The sequence below is a fragment of the Sycon ciliatum genome, chromosome 4, assembly GCF_964019385.1.
Source record: "Sycon ciliatum chromosome 4, ocSycCili1.1, whole genome shotgun sequence".
NCBI lineage: Eukaryota > Metazoa > Porifera > Calcarea > Leucosolenida > Sycettidae > Sycon > Sycon ciliatum.
Genome location: NC_088646.1, coordinates 35345233 through 35362216, shown reverse-complemented (window position 1 = coordinate 35362216; position 16984 = coordinate 35345233). Strand labels below are relative to the sequence as shown.

The following is a 16984-nucleotide window of genomic DNA, read 5'->3' as shown; positions in this document are numbered from 1 at the left end:
GGCTAGCTGGACAGTATCTAGAGGCAATGCTTACTCTGAGAGATGGCCTGCAGGGACCTGCTCGTCACCTCCGTGCCGCACAAGCTCAGGTTGGTGAGAGATGGTAGATAGGCAAGTAGGCGTATCAGCTTCTCGTCGGATACCTAGCCATGCGGGAATCACAAAAAAAACAAAGCACATTCACAAGAAGTCCAAAGAAAACGTTGAACGGTCTCTGCTGGGATTACAGCTGCACCATAGCTCAGTGGCTAGAGCATTACTGGCCTCAAGTAACGGGCCCCTGGTTCGAGTCCTGGTGGTGACAGTTAATTCCGTCCTCAGACAATTTCCCTTTCCCATTCCGTCAACTATTGAACATTCACAAGTTAGTGGGGCTTGAGAGGAGAAAAGTCCACCGGCAAATTGACTGAAGCACCAGGAGCTGACCGTTGACAACGTGTCAGTAGATGGCTGACACAACACAGGCTTACTTCAGGTACAGAGAGCGGAAAGCCATTAAAGAGACACGCAAGATACACAATGCTGTGCACAGAGTGCGGGGAGAATGAAATAGACACCAGTGCCAATGCCATCACTAACACCACTGCCATCACGTGTACATGTCCTTACCGACGGGCAAGAGTCGAGCACCAGCGAGGTGAGCTGGGTTAGATCTGGACAAGAATACGCACGCACACACACACACACACACACACACACACACACATACACACACACACACACACACACACACACACACACACACACGCACGCACTCACGCACACACACAGGAGAAGAGCAGTTGCAAAGTCGGCGATTGCCAAGTGAGAGACATTGCACACGATTGTACCAAGGTGGAGTCTACAGAATACCAGAAGTTGCTCTGCTCTCAGTACCTCAAGCATTGATTGGCTCCATAATCCCCCTCTCCCTCCCCCATGGCAAATTATACTACTTCCGACCATTCAGCATCCAGCAATACATTTAAGTTTAAGAACCAGACAGCAGGATATGGTTATAGCTTGCCCCGCTATATGCATGGAAGATCACTACTCCTAGAAGTCCGGCCACGGACTATGTGATGCTGGCATCGGCATGCCACATTTCCCTCATTGCCGACGAGTAGTAAACGTCGTGGTTCACTTTGCGCATAGCTCTGCTGGCGAGACCAGACAGCACCAGGGTGAGGCAATGACAGAGGCACTGCATGACCGCACTACTGTAGCGCAGAGCATCACGCAGTCAACTTGAGACAAGAGACACCATTATGCAACCATGAACACAGCTCCTTACTTCTGAACGCTTCCACGGAGTCCGGTCTGGTGAGCAGATTCTGACAGCCACCCAGACTGAGATAATTCAGTGTTGGTATATCTGACAGGAGCACATACATTATGCAGTACGGACAGACACATCACAGTGTTCGTATATTAAACAGGGTGTACACAAAAATCGTATGGCGAACTGTAGCAACCACTCAGGATCAGCAGCAGGTTTACATCAGGGGCTACTCGACAACAAATTTAATTTATTAAAACCACAGCACTTCTGGTCAGCTGGCAAAGCATGGGAATGTTAGTGGCAACGTGATGAGCCCTCCACTTCCTAGACATTCACACCATTATGTAAGAGCATCAGCCACATGCCACGACTCCAAAAAGCAGCGTGCTCACTCTCAGTTGTAACACACATGCGCACGTGTGTACATACGCACACGCGCGCGCGCGCGCACACACACACACACACACACACACACACACACACACACACACACACACACTCATACTACTGCCCACCGCTGAAGTGATGATAGCGAACAAACTATGCTAGACATAGCAAGTTGTGCTGGGATTACACCATTCGAACAGCTGGCAAGGCTGATGAATTGACCGCCACTAATTTTAGCCTGGTCTACACCACACTGCTGGTTGAAGTGGCTTTTTCTGGCCAGTGAATCCCTATTTTTCCTTTTTTCCTTTTTTTACACACACCACACCACATACTCCGGCATGCACTGGCTGTTGGTAACCACCCGGGAGAATGAAAGACGAGCTAGGAGAATGAGAAAGAGAAGAAAGACGTGTGCGACCGTAATCGTCGGTAATTGAACCCGCAACCTCTCGATCGGACATCAACTGCACATACCACTGCACCACATGGGACACACACACACACACACACACACACACACACACACACACACACACACACAGAACTTACTCTTCAGCACGGTTAGGCCACTGTCAGTGATCAACTGACAGCCATGCAGGCTAAGGAAAGACAGGGCAGTGAATTTACTGCAAATAAGACAAACGCGCGTACACACACACGGGAAAACATGCACAGTTACACAAATACAGCAAGTCAGAGAAAATTGAGTAAACTATCCAGTCAGAATCCTTTCTCCTTCCTGTACTATACATCTTAGTTTGCCTCGGGGTTCATCAGGTCTGCAATCACAATGAGGGTAATTTTTCCTCGGCTTGCACGTGTAAATCATAAATACAGTCAGCTTTGCTTGGTGAAGTTTGCATCAACGTGCCATGTAGGATACATAGTACACACATAAAGTGTTGCACGGGACAACGGCAAAAGAAAACAGACGACCAGCGTCCTGCTTGTGAAGAACAGACGTGTACACCAACAGCCGCGTAACCATTTCATGCTTATCAACCAGCAGTACATGTACATGTAGAGCAGGCGCTGGTTACATAGTTAATCCAAAGCCATGCTGGACTGGGAACCAGGCGTACCTGATCGCCGAGAGGAAATCATTAGTGGCGTACTGATAGTTGTCCAGATGTAGCTGCCTGACATTCCTGACGAGCAAGCAAGAGAAAGCACACACCATACCAGTGAAGTCATCACTTTCGGATCACAACACCTAGCAAGAGAGCAGCAGCACTTCACACAATGGCCACGTGCAGCAACACATCGTCTACAGAAACAGCAAGTTGGGCAATCATGAATCAACAGCAAATAAATGATAGAAAGAGGTTGGGTAGGAAGAAATGGAAGACACACTGGCTGCTAGTGCGAGTAGCCAGTATACACATGATGCATCGTGCAGTCTGAATGGCAAGAAGGGAATTTGCCGGAAAGTACACAAATCTATCCAATGCACCTGTGGCCTCGTATTCAAATCCACACCAGGGCACTTGGCCTTTGCTGCGACTACATTGCCCGACACTCAATCGATACAGCAACAGAAACAGCTGGAGAAATCTCAAAAGGATCGGCCATTCGCCATCATGAGGGAGCTACATTGTAACTGTCTGAACAAATGGGGATGACTCTAATAAACGAAGAATTCAAATGTCGTTGCACTAGTGTTTCGCAGCAGGCAACAATCGAGCATTCATTACATTGTACGTGTATTTCGTAAAAGAAAAAGAGCGTATATCACTTGTGTACACTGTGCATAGGCACACATGCGACAAGTCAAAGATGCCCAACGCAATATAACCGGATGCCTCTCTCTCTCTCACTCTCTCTCTCTCTCTCTCTCTCTCTCTCTCTCTCTCTCTTTCACACACACACACACACACACACACACACACACACACACACACACACACACACACACATACACACACACATACACACACACACACACACACACACACACACACACACACGCAAACACACACACACACACACGCAAACACACACACACACACACACACACACACACACACACTCTCTCTCTCTCTCTCTCTCTCTTACTTTCCGCAGAATGTCAGAAGGAGTTTCTTGGTGAGCACGCCCTTGCGCTGCAGCTCGACCAAGAGCTGCTTTGCTGCATGTGATGTGACCTTGCACCTATACGCGGGTCGACGGATAATGACTTGAGGCAGGTAGCGTACAGCAGCAGCGGTTGCTAGCGAGGACAGCGATTTCACCTCCGATGTACCAACGAGAACGTTATCTGAACATACAACCAAGCCATGTACATACAGTAAAACCTGTAACTAAAGACCACCTGCCACTAAAGACCACCTGCCACTAAAGACCACCTGCCACTAAAGACCACCTGCCACTAAAGACCGGTTTCTCTGGCCCCAAGGGGTGAGCGTTAGTTACAGGTTTTACTGTATTATGCATACACCATTTGACCATTATGATGCCCATCGCCGGCGGCGATGATAGCGATGCTACAGCAGAAGCCATAGCAACTTGTGCTGGGATTGCACCAATCAACAGCATGTACATACACACACCACACACGCACACACACACACACACACACACACACAGCTTTCAAAAAAGGCCTCTGCAAATGAAATAAATCCCACGCTGGACACAAAACAACTTCAAGTAACGTAACTGGTTGTGGAGTGTGCTGGGCATCTGCATGCTACTGCTATGTTACTACAAGTAGTACCATCCAGACAAAAACATCTCCAGATCAGCCGATCATAAAACAAGAATAGACACAAAACACCACTGCGCTGGATGGACAAAATTAACAATAAGTAAAACAGCGCTATGAACACTATGTGTGCAGGCATGCTACAGGCGGCACAGGCACACTGCAACACAAGTCAAGTTGGATACAGAACACTTTTGGGCGACGGCCTAACGTGGAAAACGTCACTACTAGCAAATACACTACAGTGTACCAGTAAATGCACTACATGTACAGTGTACTAGCGAATGCGTTGAACAAATGCACCGACAAAATGACCTAAGTGACGGGCGACGAGTAGCTGTAGCTGAACAGGTGTAAGTCTTACCGTGAGGTGGTGGTGCCCCTCCTGCAGCCATAACACATGGGGCCTGCAGATTCACTCTCCTTGAGGCAGCTGCAGGAAATATAGAGGCCGTTCAAATCAGGGAGCAGTAAAATAATACAGTACTCAAGGAGTACTAAAAATAATACTGGGAGTAGTAAATAATACTCAGGGAGTAGCAAAATAAATAATACAGGTCGTCCCCCGTTAATGCGAGTCCGGTTAGTACATAAACCCCGTTAGTACATAAGAAATCTCAAATCCCGGACAAAACGTGGTCACTTCCATACAAACTTTGTCGGTTAGTACATAATTCGTTAGTACATAAACCCCGTTAGTACATAACATTTCTCCGTACCCGCATGCCACCTACCTCAATAGTACCATGATGATAATTTGTTGGTCTTTTGGCCTTCCAGTGGAGGCACATCGTGTTCTAGTTTCTACTTGTGGGCGCAATTAGCTCAGAAATCAGAGCGCACATCATAAACCGACAAAGCTTTGTTTTTTCGAGTGACTGTTCAGGCACGGCTGGGCATGTATCATGTCACTAAACTGTAGAATCTTCGCTGACTGTGTCCGTTATAACATAATTTTTATGTTATATCGAGGGAATCAAGAATATCTCGCTCCCTAGTCATGGTAGCAAGAAACAATCAGAAAAGTTGAAAAAAGTGAAAAATTCTGGTACACAAGCAACTTATGTACACTTTCGTTTAGTACATAAACCCGTTAATACATAACATTTGTCAAGTCCCAGAGATTATGTACTAGGGAGGTTTAGTCCCACGTAATCAGTGGGTACTTTACGTGTGTGTACCACGTGATACTTAGGGAGCATCTCATAAGTTCGCACTTTTTTTGTAAACGTAACGCATTTCGAATAGACTTTACCCCCCTACCTCCCCCCACTATTTGAAAGTCTTATCGCACATTTTCAGTGTAGATCTACTGTACTGTACATGTCCATGCCATGGTATGCATGTACAATGTTCAAGTACATGGACATGAACGTCGAAGTGAATGACATACAGTACAGTCAACTTCGCTAATAACAGGGTTCGCAGCCAACCAAGCACACAAAATTCCAAACTTTTTCCAAACTTTTTCCAAACCAATTTCAAGAATTTCCAAACCCACTCGTGCAGGAAAAATAAATTATGAATCTCTTCTGCATGACTGTATTCTCCACTACGAGTACAACCAGGGAGTAGTAAAATCCTCCCTGGTACCACTACCATCAACAAATTCACCAAGGTACATTGCAATGGTATCGCCTTCAGCAGCTAGAGCCCCCGAAAATAGCAGGGGAATTCATACGACGAGAGTTCTCCTCCGTAAGTTCAAATCCGCCTCCAGAAGGGGTTCCAATGAAACATTTACATAGCTGGTGTTCGTCTCAGCGCAAAAGACGGCTTCATCCTCGCCAGCAAACTCATCTGAGTGCGAAAGGACCTCGCCATCCTGCTGTCCCGACTTCAAAGAATCAAAGTCGAGCGCCAGTAACGAAAAACGGCCAAATAAAAGTCATCACCGGCCGCGCTTGAGCTGCACTGAAATGACTGGACGAGACTCGTACATCAGTGAACACCACACATCGCCAGCGCGTCTTCTATCGCGGTAGTCAAAACGGCCACTTGCACTGCAGGAGTGCAGCACATCCACGGCCAAAAACTCGAAATTCCAAACTTTTTCCAAACTATTCCAAAAGGAGCGCCTTTTCAAAACTTTTTCCAGACCTGGAAAATTGAATTATAAAATCCAAACTTTTTCCAGACTTCCAAACTTCGCTGCGAACCCTGTAATAACGACTGCGGATATAACGACAATTCGCGAATAACGACCGAATTTCCATGCCCAGAGCAAAGTCCCATCTAACTGTATACATTTTACTTTGGATATAACGACTATCTGAATAACGACAATTCGCGAATAGCGACATGCTTTTAGTGCCCAGAGGTCATATTCACTGCTTGAATAACGACTTTCTGGGCTTTTGACAGCTATTTCAAGTACCTGTCAGTCAAGTACATGTACCTGTCATGCAGAAGTACCAGAACCTATGGTGATGGATATTATTATAAAGGCACACATGCAAGAAAATGCAGCCAAGGGGGGGGGCCGGGGGGGGGGGCTTTTTCTTCCTTTTTTATGTTGGCTTCAAAATTGTTGGATTTACCAGCACACCTATATGTATATGTATACAATGTACATGTAGTTGTACATGATTGTACAGTAATCATCATACATGCACATGTCTATGGCCCTGTAGATGGCTCAAAAAGGCATATTTTTCAATTGATTTCCCTTGCATATTGAATTTTTAGTTCCTTTCAACTGCAATATGAAAATAAAGTACACATTGACATAGAGCAAGAAAAGAGCTTGATTTTGATATGCATGTCATACTATACAAAATATGGGTTCACATACATTCAAATGGGACTTCGGTTATAAGGACACTTCGCGAATAAGGACACTTTTCTGATGCCCCGCCGAATGTCGTTATTGGCGAAGTTGACTGTAGTACCACATCTACTGAGTACAAGTAAGTATTGGTTACAGTCTTAGTTCAATCAATGACATGTACACACACATAAACAGAGAGAGAGAGAGAGATCCTCCACAACGACTGTACTGTCAAAGCTGGTCAGGTGGCAGGTACTAGGTACACGGTTTGATCAGGCTGGTGTGACATTTGACACCTCTGAGTAGCCTGCATGCGTGTATTGTAGTGCAAGGGTTAGATCTACACCTAAAACACACCCATACCCTGCTGTCTGAAGCGGTCTAGCACATGCACAGCACTGTATTGTACACATCCCGAAAATGTGCGAACTGTCATTTTTCTATCCGAAATGGGCGCTACCCCCCACCCCTGTTTCGAAATGCGTTACGTTTAGAAACAAAATGCGAACTTATGAGATGCTCCCTTAGTGACCCACGTACAGACGTTTTCTGATTCACGGCATACCGTGTATGGAGGCTCACCCACGTTCCGCCAGAACGTGGGTGAAAATCAGAATGGAGCGCATTTTGCGAGCTGTGAGGGTGCTCAGCTGAAGAAGTTTCCGAAGGACGAAATCAACATTTTGGATGAGCTTCTTAGGCCCGGGTAGCTTCGTCTTTGACCAGGTTTGGGCCTTTCGCTTCATGCTTTTGTTTGTTCCGTGTGACTAAACACAACATTGCAACGTGGGTGCCCTTCATCCACTTTACGTGGATCACCCACGAACGCGTTTCCGTTACGTGGGAACTAAACCTCCCTATTAACGAGGGACGACCTGTACTCGGGGAGTAGTAAAATACTACTGCCGGGTTAAAGGGGCCTGAAATCAAAATTTCACCAGTTGTAGTGTTCGGGGTACTGAGTCGAATGGCCTTGGTCTGAGGAAGCTGAGACGCTCCCTTCCTACTTTAATCCCAATCGAACTCGCGCACTTCCACCGAAACTGGGTGACTGCGCCCTACTAGATGGGGATTTGTGTGCAAAATATCACTAAAAGCGCTATTTCGTTCTTATAAAAGCACGGATGACCGCGATTGGCCCATATGTTGTAGTCTTTTGGACTCTGAGTCGACTGGTTTCGGTCCGATAAGGCTGCGATGCAGCGTTCGGCCCTTATTCCCAATCGAACATGGTTGAACAAGCAGTCATGTGCTCCTGCGTACACCAGTCATCTGGTCACCGTGCCTGCAGGTTACAACTAACAGCATGTTTACAGCATGTTTGGGCGAGTTTCTGTCACTCAAGTTGAACCTTTGAACCTTTGAGTTGAACCTTGGTGTGAAAGTTGTCGCCTGCTGGCGTGGTGACCAGGTGACCGGTGTACGCAGGAGCACGTGACCGCTTGTTCAACCATGTTCGATTGGGAATAAGGGCCGAACGCTGCATCGCAGCCTTTTCGGACCTAAACCAGTCGACTCAGCGTCCAAAAGACTACAACATATGGGCCAATCGCGGTCATCCGTGCTTTTATACTTCAAGTAAAGAACGACATCGCGCTTTTAGTGACATTTTGCATACAAATCCCCATCTAGTAGGGTGCAGTCACCCAGTTTCGGTGGAAGTGCGCGAGTTCGATTGGGATTAAAGTCGGAAGGGAGCGTCTCAGCATCCTCGGACCAAGACCATTCGACTCAGCACCCCGAACACTACAACTGGTGAAATTTTGACTTTAGGCTTTTAACTTCCCCTCACTCATGGAAAGCACCCACTATGCTCACATATGCACACTGTGTTTGGTTACATGCAAAATACTCAGTCAGTCAGATACAGTCAAGACCAGCCTGAAGAAGACAATGGACCTTATGCCATTTGTACGGATCCACGAAATAGATAGATAGATAGATAGATACACACTTGAGAGGAAGAGGTAGATAGATGGATGGATAGATGGATGGATAGAGAGAAAGAGAGAGAGAGAGAGAGAGAGAGAGAGAGAGAGAGAGAGAGAGAGAGAGAGAGAGAGAGAGAGAGAGAGAGAGAGAGAGAGAGAGAGAGAGGAGAGAGAGAGAGAGAAGAGAGAGAGAGAGAGAGAGAGAGAGAGAGAGAGAGAGAGAGAGAGAGAGAGAGAGAGACAGAGAGACACAGAGAGAGGTACATGCTGAAGAAAGCTGCACAGATTCTGTAGTGATATCACTTACCCATGGCTGCAGGAGGCTGGTTTTCCATGTTCGGACCTGATGGCTTTCCACCAAGCTGATGGCCCTGTCCATCAAACGGTGCGCGGGCATGTACTCCAAAATGCATCGGCATCCTGTGTCTCGGTCCAAATACACCGTTGGGAGGCATGCCTGGTCTCACAGGTCTGGGGCCCATCGGGGGCCCTGGGTGCGCGGGGCCGTGTCCAGGGAACCGAGCTCCAATCCCAAAGTTTATGAAGTCACCAGCAATGGGGTGTGGCGGGTGGGGCAGGGGCATGCGATGACCAGCTGCTCCAGCTGCAGCCGGTGGGGCGGCGAAGTGCGGGGGCACATTGTGCTGTATGGCTGCTGGCTGGCCAAATGCAGGCTCGCCATGTTGATGCTCCTGATTAGCTTGGTCGGCATTATCATCAGCTGCTTCCACTCCTTCCATAGGCTCTGCGTTTGCGTCAGCCAGCTGATGACCAGCACCCCAGACGTGCTGACCAAGCAAGGCGTGATTGTGGCCATCATCGTCATCATCCTCGAAATCGCCGTCATCGTCGTTGTCGCCGTCGTCCACACCTGCTTCATTGACATTGCCTTCTTCCTCCATGTCTTGGTCGACTGGAGCAGCATGTGCAACGGGAGGAGCAGCTGTCAATTGTATGCATACAAACACACACCGTGTATCACACACACACACACAATCATTTATTCATAATTGTAAAATAGTAAAAAAAAACACAACATGCAAATGCACCTCCGACGCACACGCACACGGACGCACACGTTACACTGTGTACCATTCTACTAGATATGCCAGTTGTTGCACTGTAGTCTAGGCAATCCAATCCTGGCACACAGGCACTTTGGGTATTGCATCCCCAGACTGAGTAGAACAAGTAAGCCAACACATCCACCACATACACGGGAATACTGTAAAACATGTAATTTTAGGTGCATTAAAATGTCGGTGCCAGGGACCTGCCAGGATTCAGGTGTAATGTAGAATTAGGTGACCAGTGTTCCCTTCACACACAGTGCATACTCTAGTGCCTTTTAGGTGGAATTTAAATTTAGGTGCCTGGTTTCTCTACCGAAATCACCGAAATTAAAGTTACACCGAAAATTACATGTTTTACCGTAGTGGCTGGAGTACAGTCTGAATGAACGAATACAATCATATGAAAAGACGACGAGGAGACAATAATCGAAGTAAAAGACGAACATAGTAGTATCTGTAGCTTTTCACATACTGTAATTTCTGTAAAATTTAATATACAAAATTTCGGCGCTGCAAAATTTCGGCACTTCACGATTTTTGACATTTCGGCGGCGATTTATTTTCGGCGTGGGGTAGAGAGCATGGTATAGTGCGACAGATGCTGTGAAAAATTTCATCGGCGTTTTAACTTAGGCGTTTTGGGTCGGTGCCGAATATAGCCGAAATTAAATAGCTGCCGAAAATTTGTATATTTACAGTACATTATTTCTCAAATACGCTTGTTTGAAATACCTCGATCATCTTTGTGTACCATTCAGTGAAGTAATCTGACTGAAGACCATCACGAGAAGACGTTCTCAGAGAAACCTAACCGTTGCATTGACGATGTGTGTATATGTATATGCATGTTCATACGGACTGCCCTTTTTCGCACTATTCATTACAATCACATGCATGAGTACTCTCTTGCACCATCATCCTTCAATGTGACGGACCCCACGATAGGCGGTCAGCCTTTGGGTCATCCTAATAAAGTTATCCATACAATCATGTTCTGCATGGTACCTGGTGCAACGGCCTGCGAACCACACTTTGACGTCCTCTCAAGCACAAGCTTAGTGCACGGTGCCAGTCCAAGACTTCTAAGCGACTTTGCCATGTCATCCTTGCCAAAGGTTCGATGTGGAAATGGCTGAAATCAACACACAAAAGGGTCAAATTCGGGAGTGCTGCGGTAGGTAGTATGGATAGGGTGTTCCTCATGCCCGGGCTTAGGGCACACAGGCAGAATAGTCAGAGAGCAAGAAGCATGTGCCTTCGTGCGGGATGCGTGTGTGTGTGTGTGTGCGTGCGCGCGCGTGTGTGTGTGTGTGTGTGTGCGTGTGCATGTGTGTGCATGCACTCCGATATTCAGGGAAATAGCCAGCATCGGGCCAGCCAAGAAGGCTTAAAGTCGTCGGTTGGGTTGGACTACCATCTTTGGGTTTCGGACCCAAGTATCCCCTCAAGATACTGTCAAGCAGGGGCACTGCACTCCATTTCCGGTATATCGCATGCAGCAAACATCCTCTCTACCATACTGATGCTACAGGCAGATGTCCATGAGACAAGGTAGAATGCAAACTAAATCGGAAGAGGAAACATCGGCATAAATACCTGTGTCACCTACCTCTAATATAGAAACATCAGCTGGGTCAAGACTTGTGTGCTGCGTACAAACAGCACTAACAACCAGCTCCAGCGAGTCAGATGCTTGAAAAGTGTTGGAATAGGTCTGGCCACCTGGCAGTTGTATCTGCACGCCAAACAGCACCAACAGCAGAAGAAACACCAAGGCCCGTCAGCAAAAACACAAGCCAGTAATGTAGCCTCATTATCCTTCTGAAGAAGACGACCGTCGAAACGTTAATACTATATCAGTATCAATCAGTCTAGTCTTGCTGCTCTTGTGTGGTCTGCCTATCCACCGTTGCATACTAGTAGTGTGTGCGTTCCAAAGGCAGATATGCAGCCTCGCAGTACATGCGAAACAAAGGCACGAACCATGATACCATGCAAAGAGTCAAGTGCAAACTTTCGTTTGGAATTGATTTTGGTTCGCTTCGTTTGGTGAGAGGAGCAGACAAAGATTAGTTCCCAACTGATGTTTTCGAAGACACAACCGTATGTGCTCCCAGTCCCCGGTGTGAAATGAACAAAAAACTTCCTAATGAAAGGACAAGACTTGACTTCCAACGAAATTCGCCGGTGACTGTTCGTCACTATACTGCCCTGCTGCTGGTCCATACACGTGACGTGACGTGACGTGACGGCAATTGCATTTCTGACCATTTCTCCACTGCCAACACTGTCCTCCGCTTGCTGTCTCAATGGAAGACTGGACAACGTTTACATGTTGTCCAAGGTTGTCTGCGCAAAGTGATCACACTTTCTATCTAGTGTTGATGTGAGTCATCGATTTCTCGACCTTCACAGGTCGATATGTTGAAACACACAGTGGCTTCACATAGATGAAGACTTCAGGAGACTTCTTTTTTTGATAGGCATCCATTTGCGTATGAAGAATCGTTGAAATGTCTGTGAAATCAAATTAAATCATAGAGATGAGTGGGTAGCATTCATGGGAGTGTGTGGGTGATGCGCGCCAAGCGTAGGACCTACTCTGAGCCGTGTGGTGGTGTTTCGGTCAGCCGCTCCCATGCCACCCCGCACCGGTTTTCCAGCGGTGGCCATCTTGCTTCCTGCAGCCCGGACAACGGGTGACTCTCGAGCAGGTCTGCTGCTTTTGCCAGTTCGCACATTCATGCGTTCACGATCATCCTTGATTGCTTCAAGAGCACGTCGGCGGGCCTGTCAGATACACACAATCGCACGCACGCACGCACCAACACACACACACACACACACACACACACACACACACAATGAAATGCTGCCATAAATTGGGGTCTGATCCTTTTGAAGAAATGCACAGATCAGAGCCATTTAAACAGAGGATGTTCACTCGCTCACATAATTAAGGTCTCTTTGCTGCGGAGAAAAAAAGTCTCTCAATACTCGTGATTTAGTACTGAAAGATTTTTTTCTCAGCAAAGAGACCCTATGTGAGCGAATGCCCAGACTAGGTAAAAGAGTAGGTGGCTGCAATGGAGTTTGAATCCTAAGAAAAAAGCACGTCTTTATAAACTCATGGTAGTTGACATGCAACTCCTAGAGGGACCTGGCATACAGATTCATACATTGACCTACAGGTACAGTCATATACTATAGAGGCAGTACAATTTCGTCGGTCAATAATTTCGTCCAACTCCAAAGAAAAGGAGTTCGTCCGGTTGAAAATTTCATCCATGGATCATAAGAGTGTATAGAAAAGCTGGGCAAATCGACATTAGTCCTACATTTAATTTAGTCCAAAAGCTCCTTGGACGAAAAAGACAAAAGTAAATTCCAGACGAAATGTTCTGCTTATACAGTACATGATGGTGCCAGCTCGGGTGTTAACGCTGAATTCCCACATCTACAGATAAAAAGTGGCAGTACGGTACTGTACTAGCAAGAGTACATAACCCCCCAGAGTGTGCAACGCCTGATCCAGCCCTGCATAGGGTCTTGGCCGAGCGTAATCGGATCTTCTGATGTCATGCGTACACTCCACACCAGCGCAAGGCCGGTCTCGAGGCAGGGCACCGTTATTTTTGATCCGAGAGTCCCCGCGACTCCCCGGGTTCCGCTCAGATGTGAACGGTACATTTTAATATGACGCAAAGATCCGATTACGCTCGACCAAGACCCTATGCAGAGCTGGATCAGGCGTTGCACACTCTGGGGGGTTATGCACTCCTGGTACTAGTAAATATTGACTTTGAAGGACTTCATCCCTATGGGCAAAACATGGTGATTGCAGTAACACATACCTCCTCCTTGAGCTGTTTTCTCTTGCGTGCATCAGCCTGTAGCCGCCTGGCTTCGTTCTCCCGAAACCTGCAGAAGACCAGCGTGAGCGCGGCATACACATCACACCCTATTCTGCAAGCAAATCACTTATCGGATACATCTCCCTCGTACAAGCCCAGTCAGGAAATGATCAAACTCCCCAACCCGCCTTCCTCTCTTTCTCCGCAGTATTCTGTATGGCATTTGTTATGTGTGCTCCCGTGTGTCCGACTCACACTCTCAAACAGTACAAGGAGGCCCGGACACAAACCACTGACTTCTTTGTGAAACTCACACGAATAGAAAACGAGATGTTGGGCAGGATAGCACTGACCCGTGGCAAAGCGATTTCTATGACGTCACACATGCACACACATCAGTAGTCAAGTGTAGTTGTCAAGTCACCAAAGTGGTTCCGAAGCTGTCACACGCAGGCAGCTAGCTGTCTATGACCCATACAAGCCCACGAGGCAATTCCTCGGATTTTAAAAGGAAACTGTCTCGTCGTCTACTCACTGCCTTTGTGATTCCGCCTGGGCTTCAGCAGCAAAATGGTGCCGGTTCGCTGAAGAGGACAAGCGCTCACTGGGCGAGGGTAAACCCATTGATGCGACAGGCTGAACAGAGAACACAAAGGCACAAAAAGAAAAGAAAAAGACATGTAATCAGCGTGGAGATGGTAATTTGTATAAAGCTATTAACAGTATCGAATGCGCACTCACAGCTCTATATGCACATGTAAGCAGGGTCGGCTTAGTGTTTCCAAGAACGTTTTCTTGTGATACTCATCAGTTGGAATACATCACAATCAAAATCAGGGAAGAAGAACAGAATATGATCAATATATGCAGAGAAGTGAACACTTGCAAAATACAGTCAGAATTAGCACTAAATTTGTATGCAGGTACTATCCGCAGAAAAAGACTACATTACAATGTCCAAAGTACTGAGTATGTGCTTCATAAGGGCTGCTGCGGGTGTGGGCGACTTCACGCAAGTGAACATGTGCCAACGCTATCCCCAATGTATGTAAGCTGGGTGAGGTGAAATTGAAGAGCTGAGATTCAAAACTCGATAAACACCAAATTTGAGAAAATCTGATTTTCAGCTCAGTGTTATCAAAAAGCTCTTGGCACCACCAGGCAAAATTGCACATTCAAAATCTGACTAGAACCATTTCAAAACTGGAACTCAAATTTGGATTTAGTTACCAAGCGCACATAACATGAATCCTTTTTCGGCCACTATCCGAAAAGTGATGAAACGGATTTAGCGGGTTTCACATTCCAGCTCTTCGGATATAGATACCGTTCGCAACTTGTTACTCAACACAATTACATCAGCCTCTCCTCTCTGCAGCACTAGGTACATCAGTACACAGTATCCTGGATAGGACTACTACTTCAGAGTATACCATAGCTCAGTGGTCAGTGCATCGCTGGAAGATAGCGAAGGTCTATGGTTTGAGTCCTGGTTCGGAACAGTGATTTTTTCTTTAGACTTTCCTCTTTTCAGTCCTTCAAACTTAGGGATATAATATACTATGGGATTCTCTACGCAATAACAGTCATTTGCCATCGGATATAAAGTACAGATGTTTACAGTCCTTGGAGGTGTGCTTTACTGAGGCTTCGTTATACATGTATTTATAAGAAGAAAAGAGGACCAAGGAGCTACAAGCTACTCTAGAATGTCCACTAACACCACCAGTTACTTTACAATCGCAATTTACAGTTCTTAGTCCTCTTTTCTTCTTATAAATTAATCCTTGGCTCACCACCCGAGTCTAACGATACATGTATTTGCAGATTTTTTAATTTATTATTAATATTAAATTGAATCGATCCGAGGCAACCGTTCGCCACTTTGTGAGTGAATGACCCAAATACTTCGAAGGACGTTTTTTGCTCCATACCCTCGAAAGTGGAGAAGCTGTTGACGTATCAGCAGGTGGCGGCAGCGGCTCGTGCGGCTGGTGTTCATCAAGCGAGGACGATTCTTCTTCCAGCTGCTGACCAGCATTTTCTTGACTTAAGCACCTGCAGATTTAAAAAAAATGAGTAGGCACAGACAGACAACGTGTAGGGCCAAGTGGCAAAAGAACGTCTGCAACATCTCACATTCCCCTGACATCGATGCACCCCTCCCACCCAAGCCAAGGTACGGTCTAATAATAATAATAATAATAATATTCGCGGGATCCGCGTCGGCATCGCTTGAATGTTCAGAAACACACAAACTAGCCTTCGCATCCGCAGGCCAACACTATGCCTGTTAACCTTAGTGGCGAATGCAGACCTCACAAGTGAGTCAGGGGAGAGGAGGTTAGTCTCTCAACCAATCGGGCGTGTAACGACCCATAACCCTGTAAACTGCATCCTTGTTATTCTCACTCCGAGCTGTGAGTACCCAGTTGACTGTGGGTGTCGGCGCAGTTCAACACGCGTAAAACGTCTTTTTACACGCTTCCTGCTACCAGCGCGGGTCTTGAACTCGGGACCTCACGATTTGCAGGCAGGCCTGCAAACCAATCGGCCGTATGCGTTGGTCTAGAGTATGAAACAAACTCTCTGTTTGCGCCGTTGCATTTGTAGGTTAGGGCCCGGTCACACATGCACTCGAAAGTAGCGTATACGCTGAAGCGAGGTCGCAGGAGCGAAAAATGGCATGGCAACGGCGGAAAGCGGAACTTCCGCTTCAGCGGAAACTCCAATCCGCTTCCTCCAAAATTTTCGAAGCGAGACTGTCGCTTCTGCGGATTCGCTTCAGCGGAAAACACCATGGTCTGCTGTATATGAACTTGCTACGGGAAATTTGTATGTGTATGATGTCCATGCAACAAAAATGCGTGCAAGATAGTCATTGACCTAGTCTCTTCTCCGTACCGTATGCACCACAGTCCACTTTACTCTCATTTTCCGCCAAAGTAGGAGTTTGCCCTGTTTGTATGTGTGACCATACACACGTGGTTTCGCTGGAGCGACA

General features: G+C 46.8%; 1 protein-coding gene across 1 annotated transcript in view; it reads right to left on the bottom strand.

Annotated features, from left to right (window-relative positions):
• LOC135815899 (uncharacterized) overlaps window positions 1–16984 on the bottom strand; it is a 32881-nt gene that overhangs the window by 12701 nt on the left and 3196 nt on the right. Inside the window, exons 3-16 of the mRNA XM_065329244.1 lie at window positions 15915–16038; window positions 14516–14616; window positions 13981–14047; window positions 12728–12916; window positions 11736–11861; window positions 11132–11258; window positions 9361–9996; window positions 4717–4785; window positions 3707–3908; window positions 2734–2799; window positions 2201–2277; window positions 1274–1354; window positions 610–653; window positions 35–143 (exon numbers count right to left, since the gene is read on the bottom strand). Of these exons, the coding sequence (XP_065185316.1) occupies window positions 35–143; window positions 610–653; window positions 1274–1354; window positions 2201–2277; window positions 2734–2799; window positions 3707–3908; window positions 4717–4785; window positions 9361–9996; window positions 11132–11258; window positions 11736–11861; window positions 12728–12916; window positions 13981–14047; window positions 14516–14616; window positions 15915–16038 (2018 nt within the window). The remainder of the gene's footprint in view (window positions 1–34; window positions 144–609; window positions 654–1273; window positions 1355–2200; window positions 2278–2733; window positions 2800–3706; window positions 3909–4716; window positions 4786–9360; window positions 9997–11131; window positions 11259–11735; window positions 11862–12727; window positions 12917–13980; window positions 14048–14515; window positions 14617–15914; window positions 16039–16984) is intronic.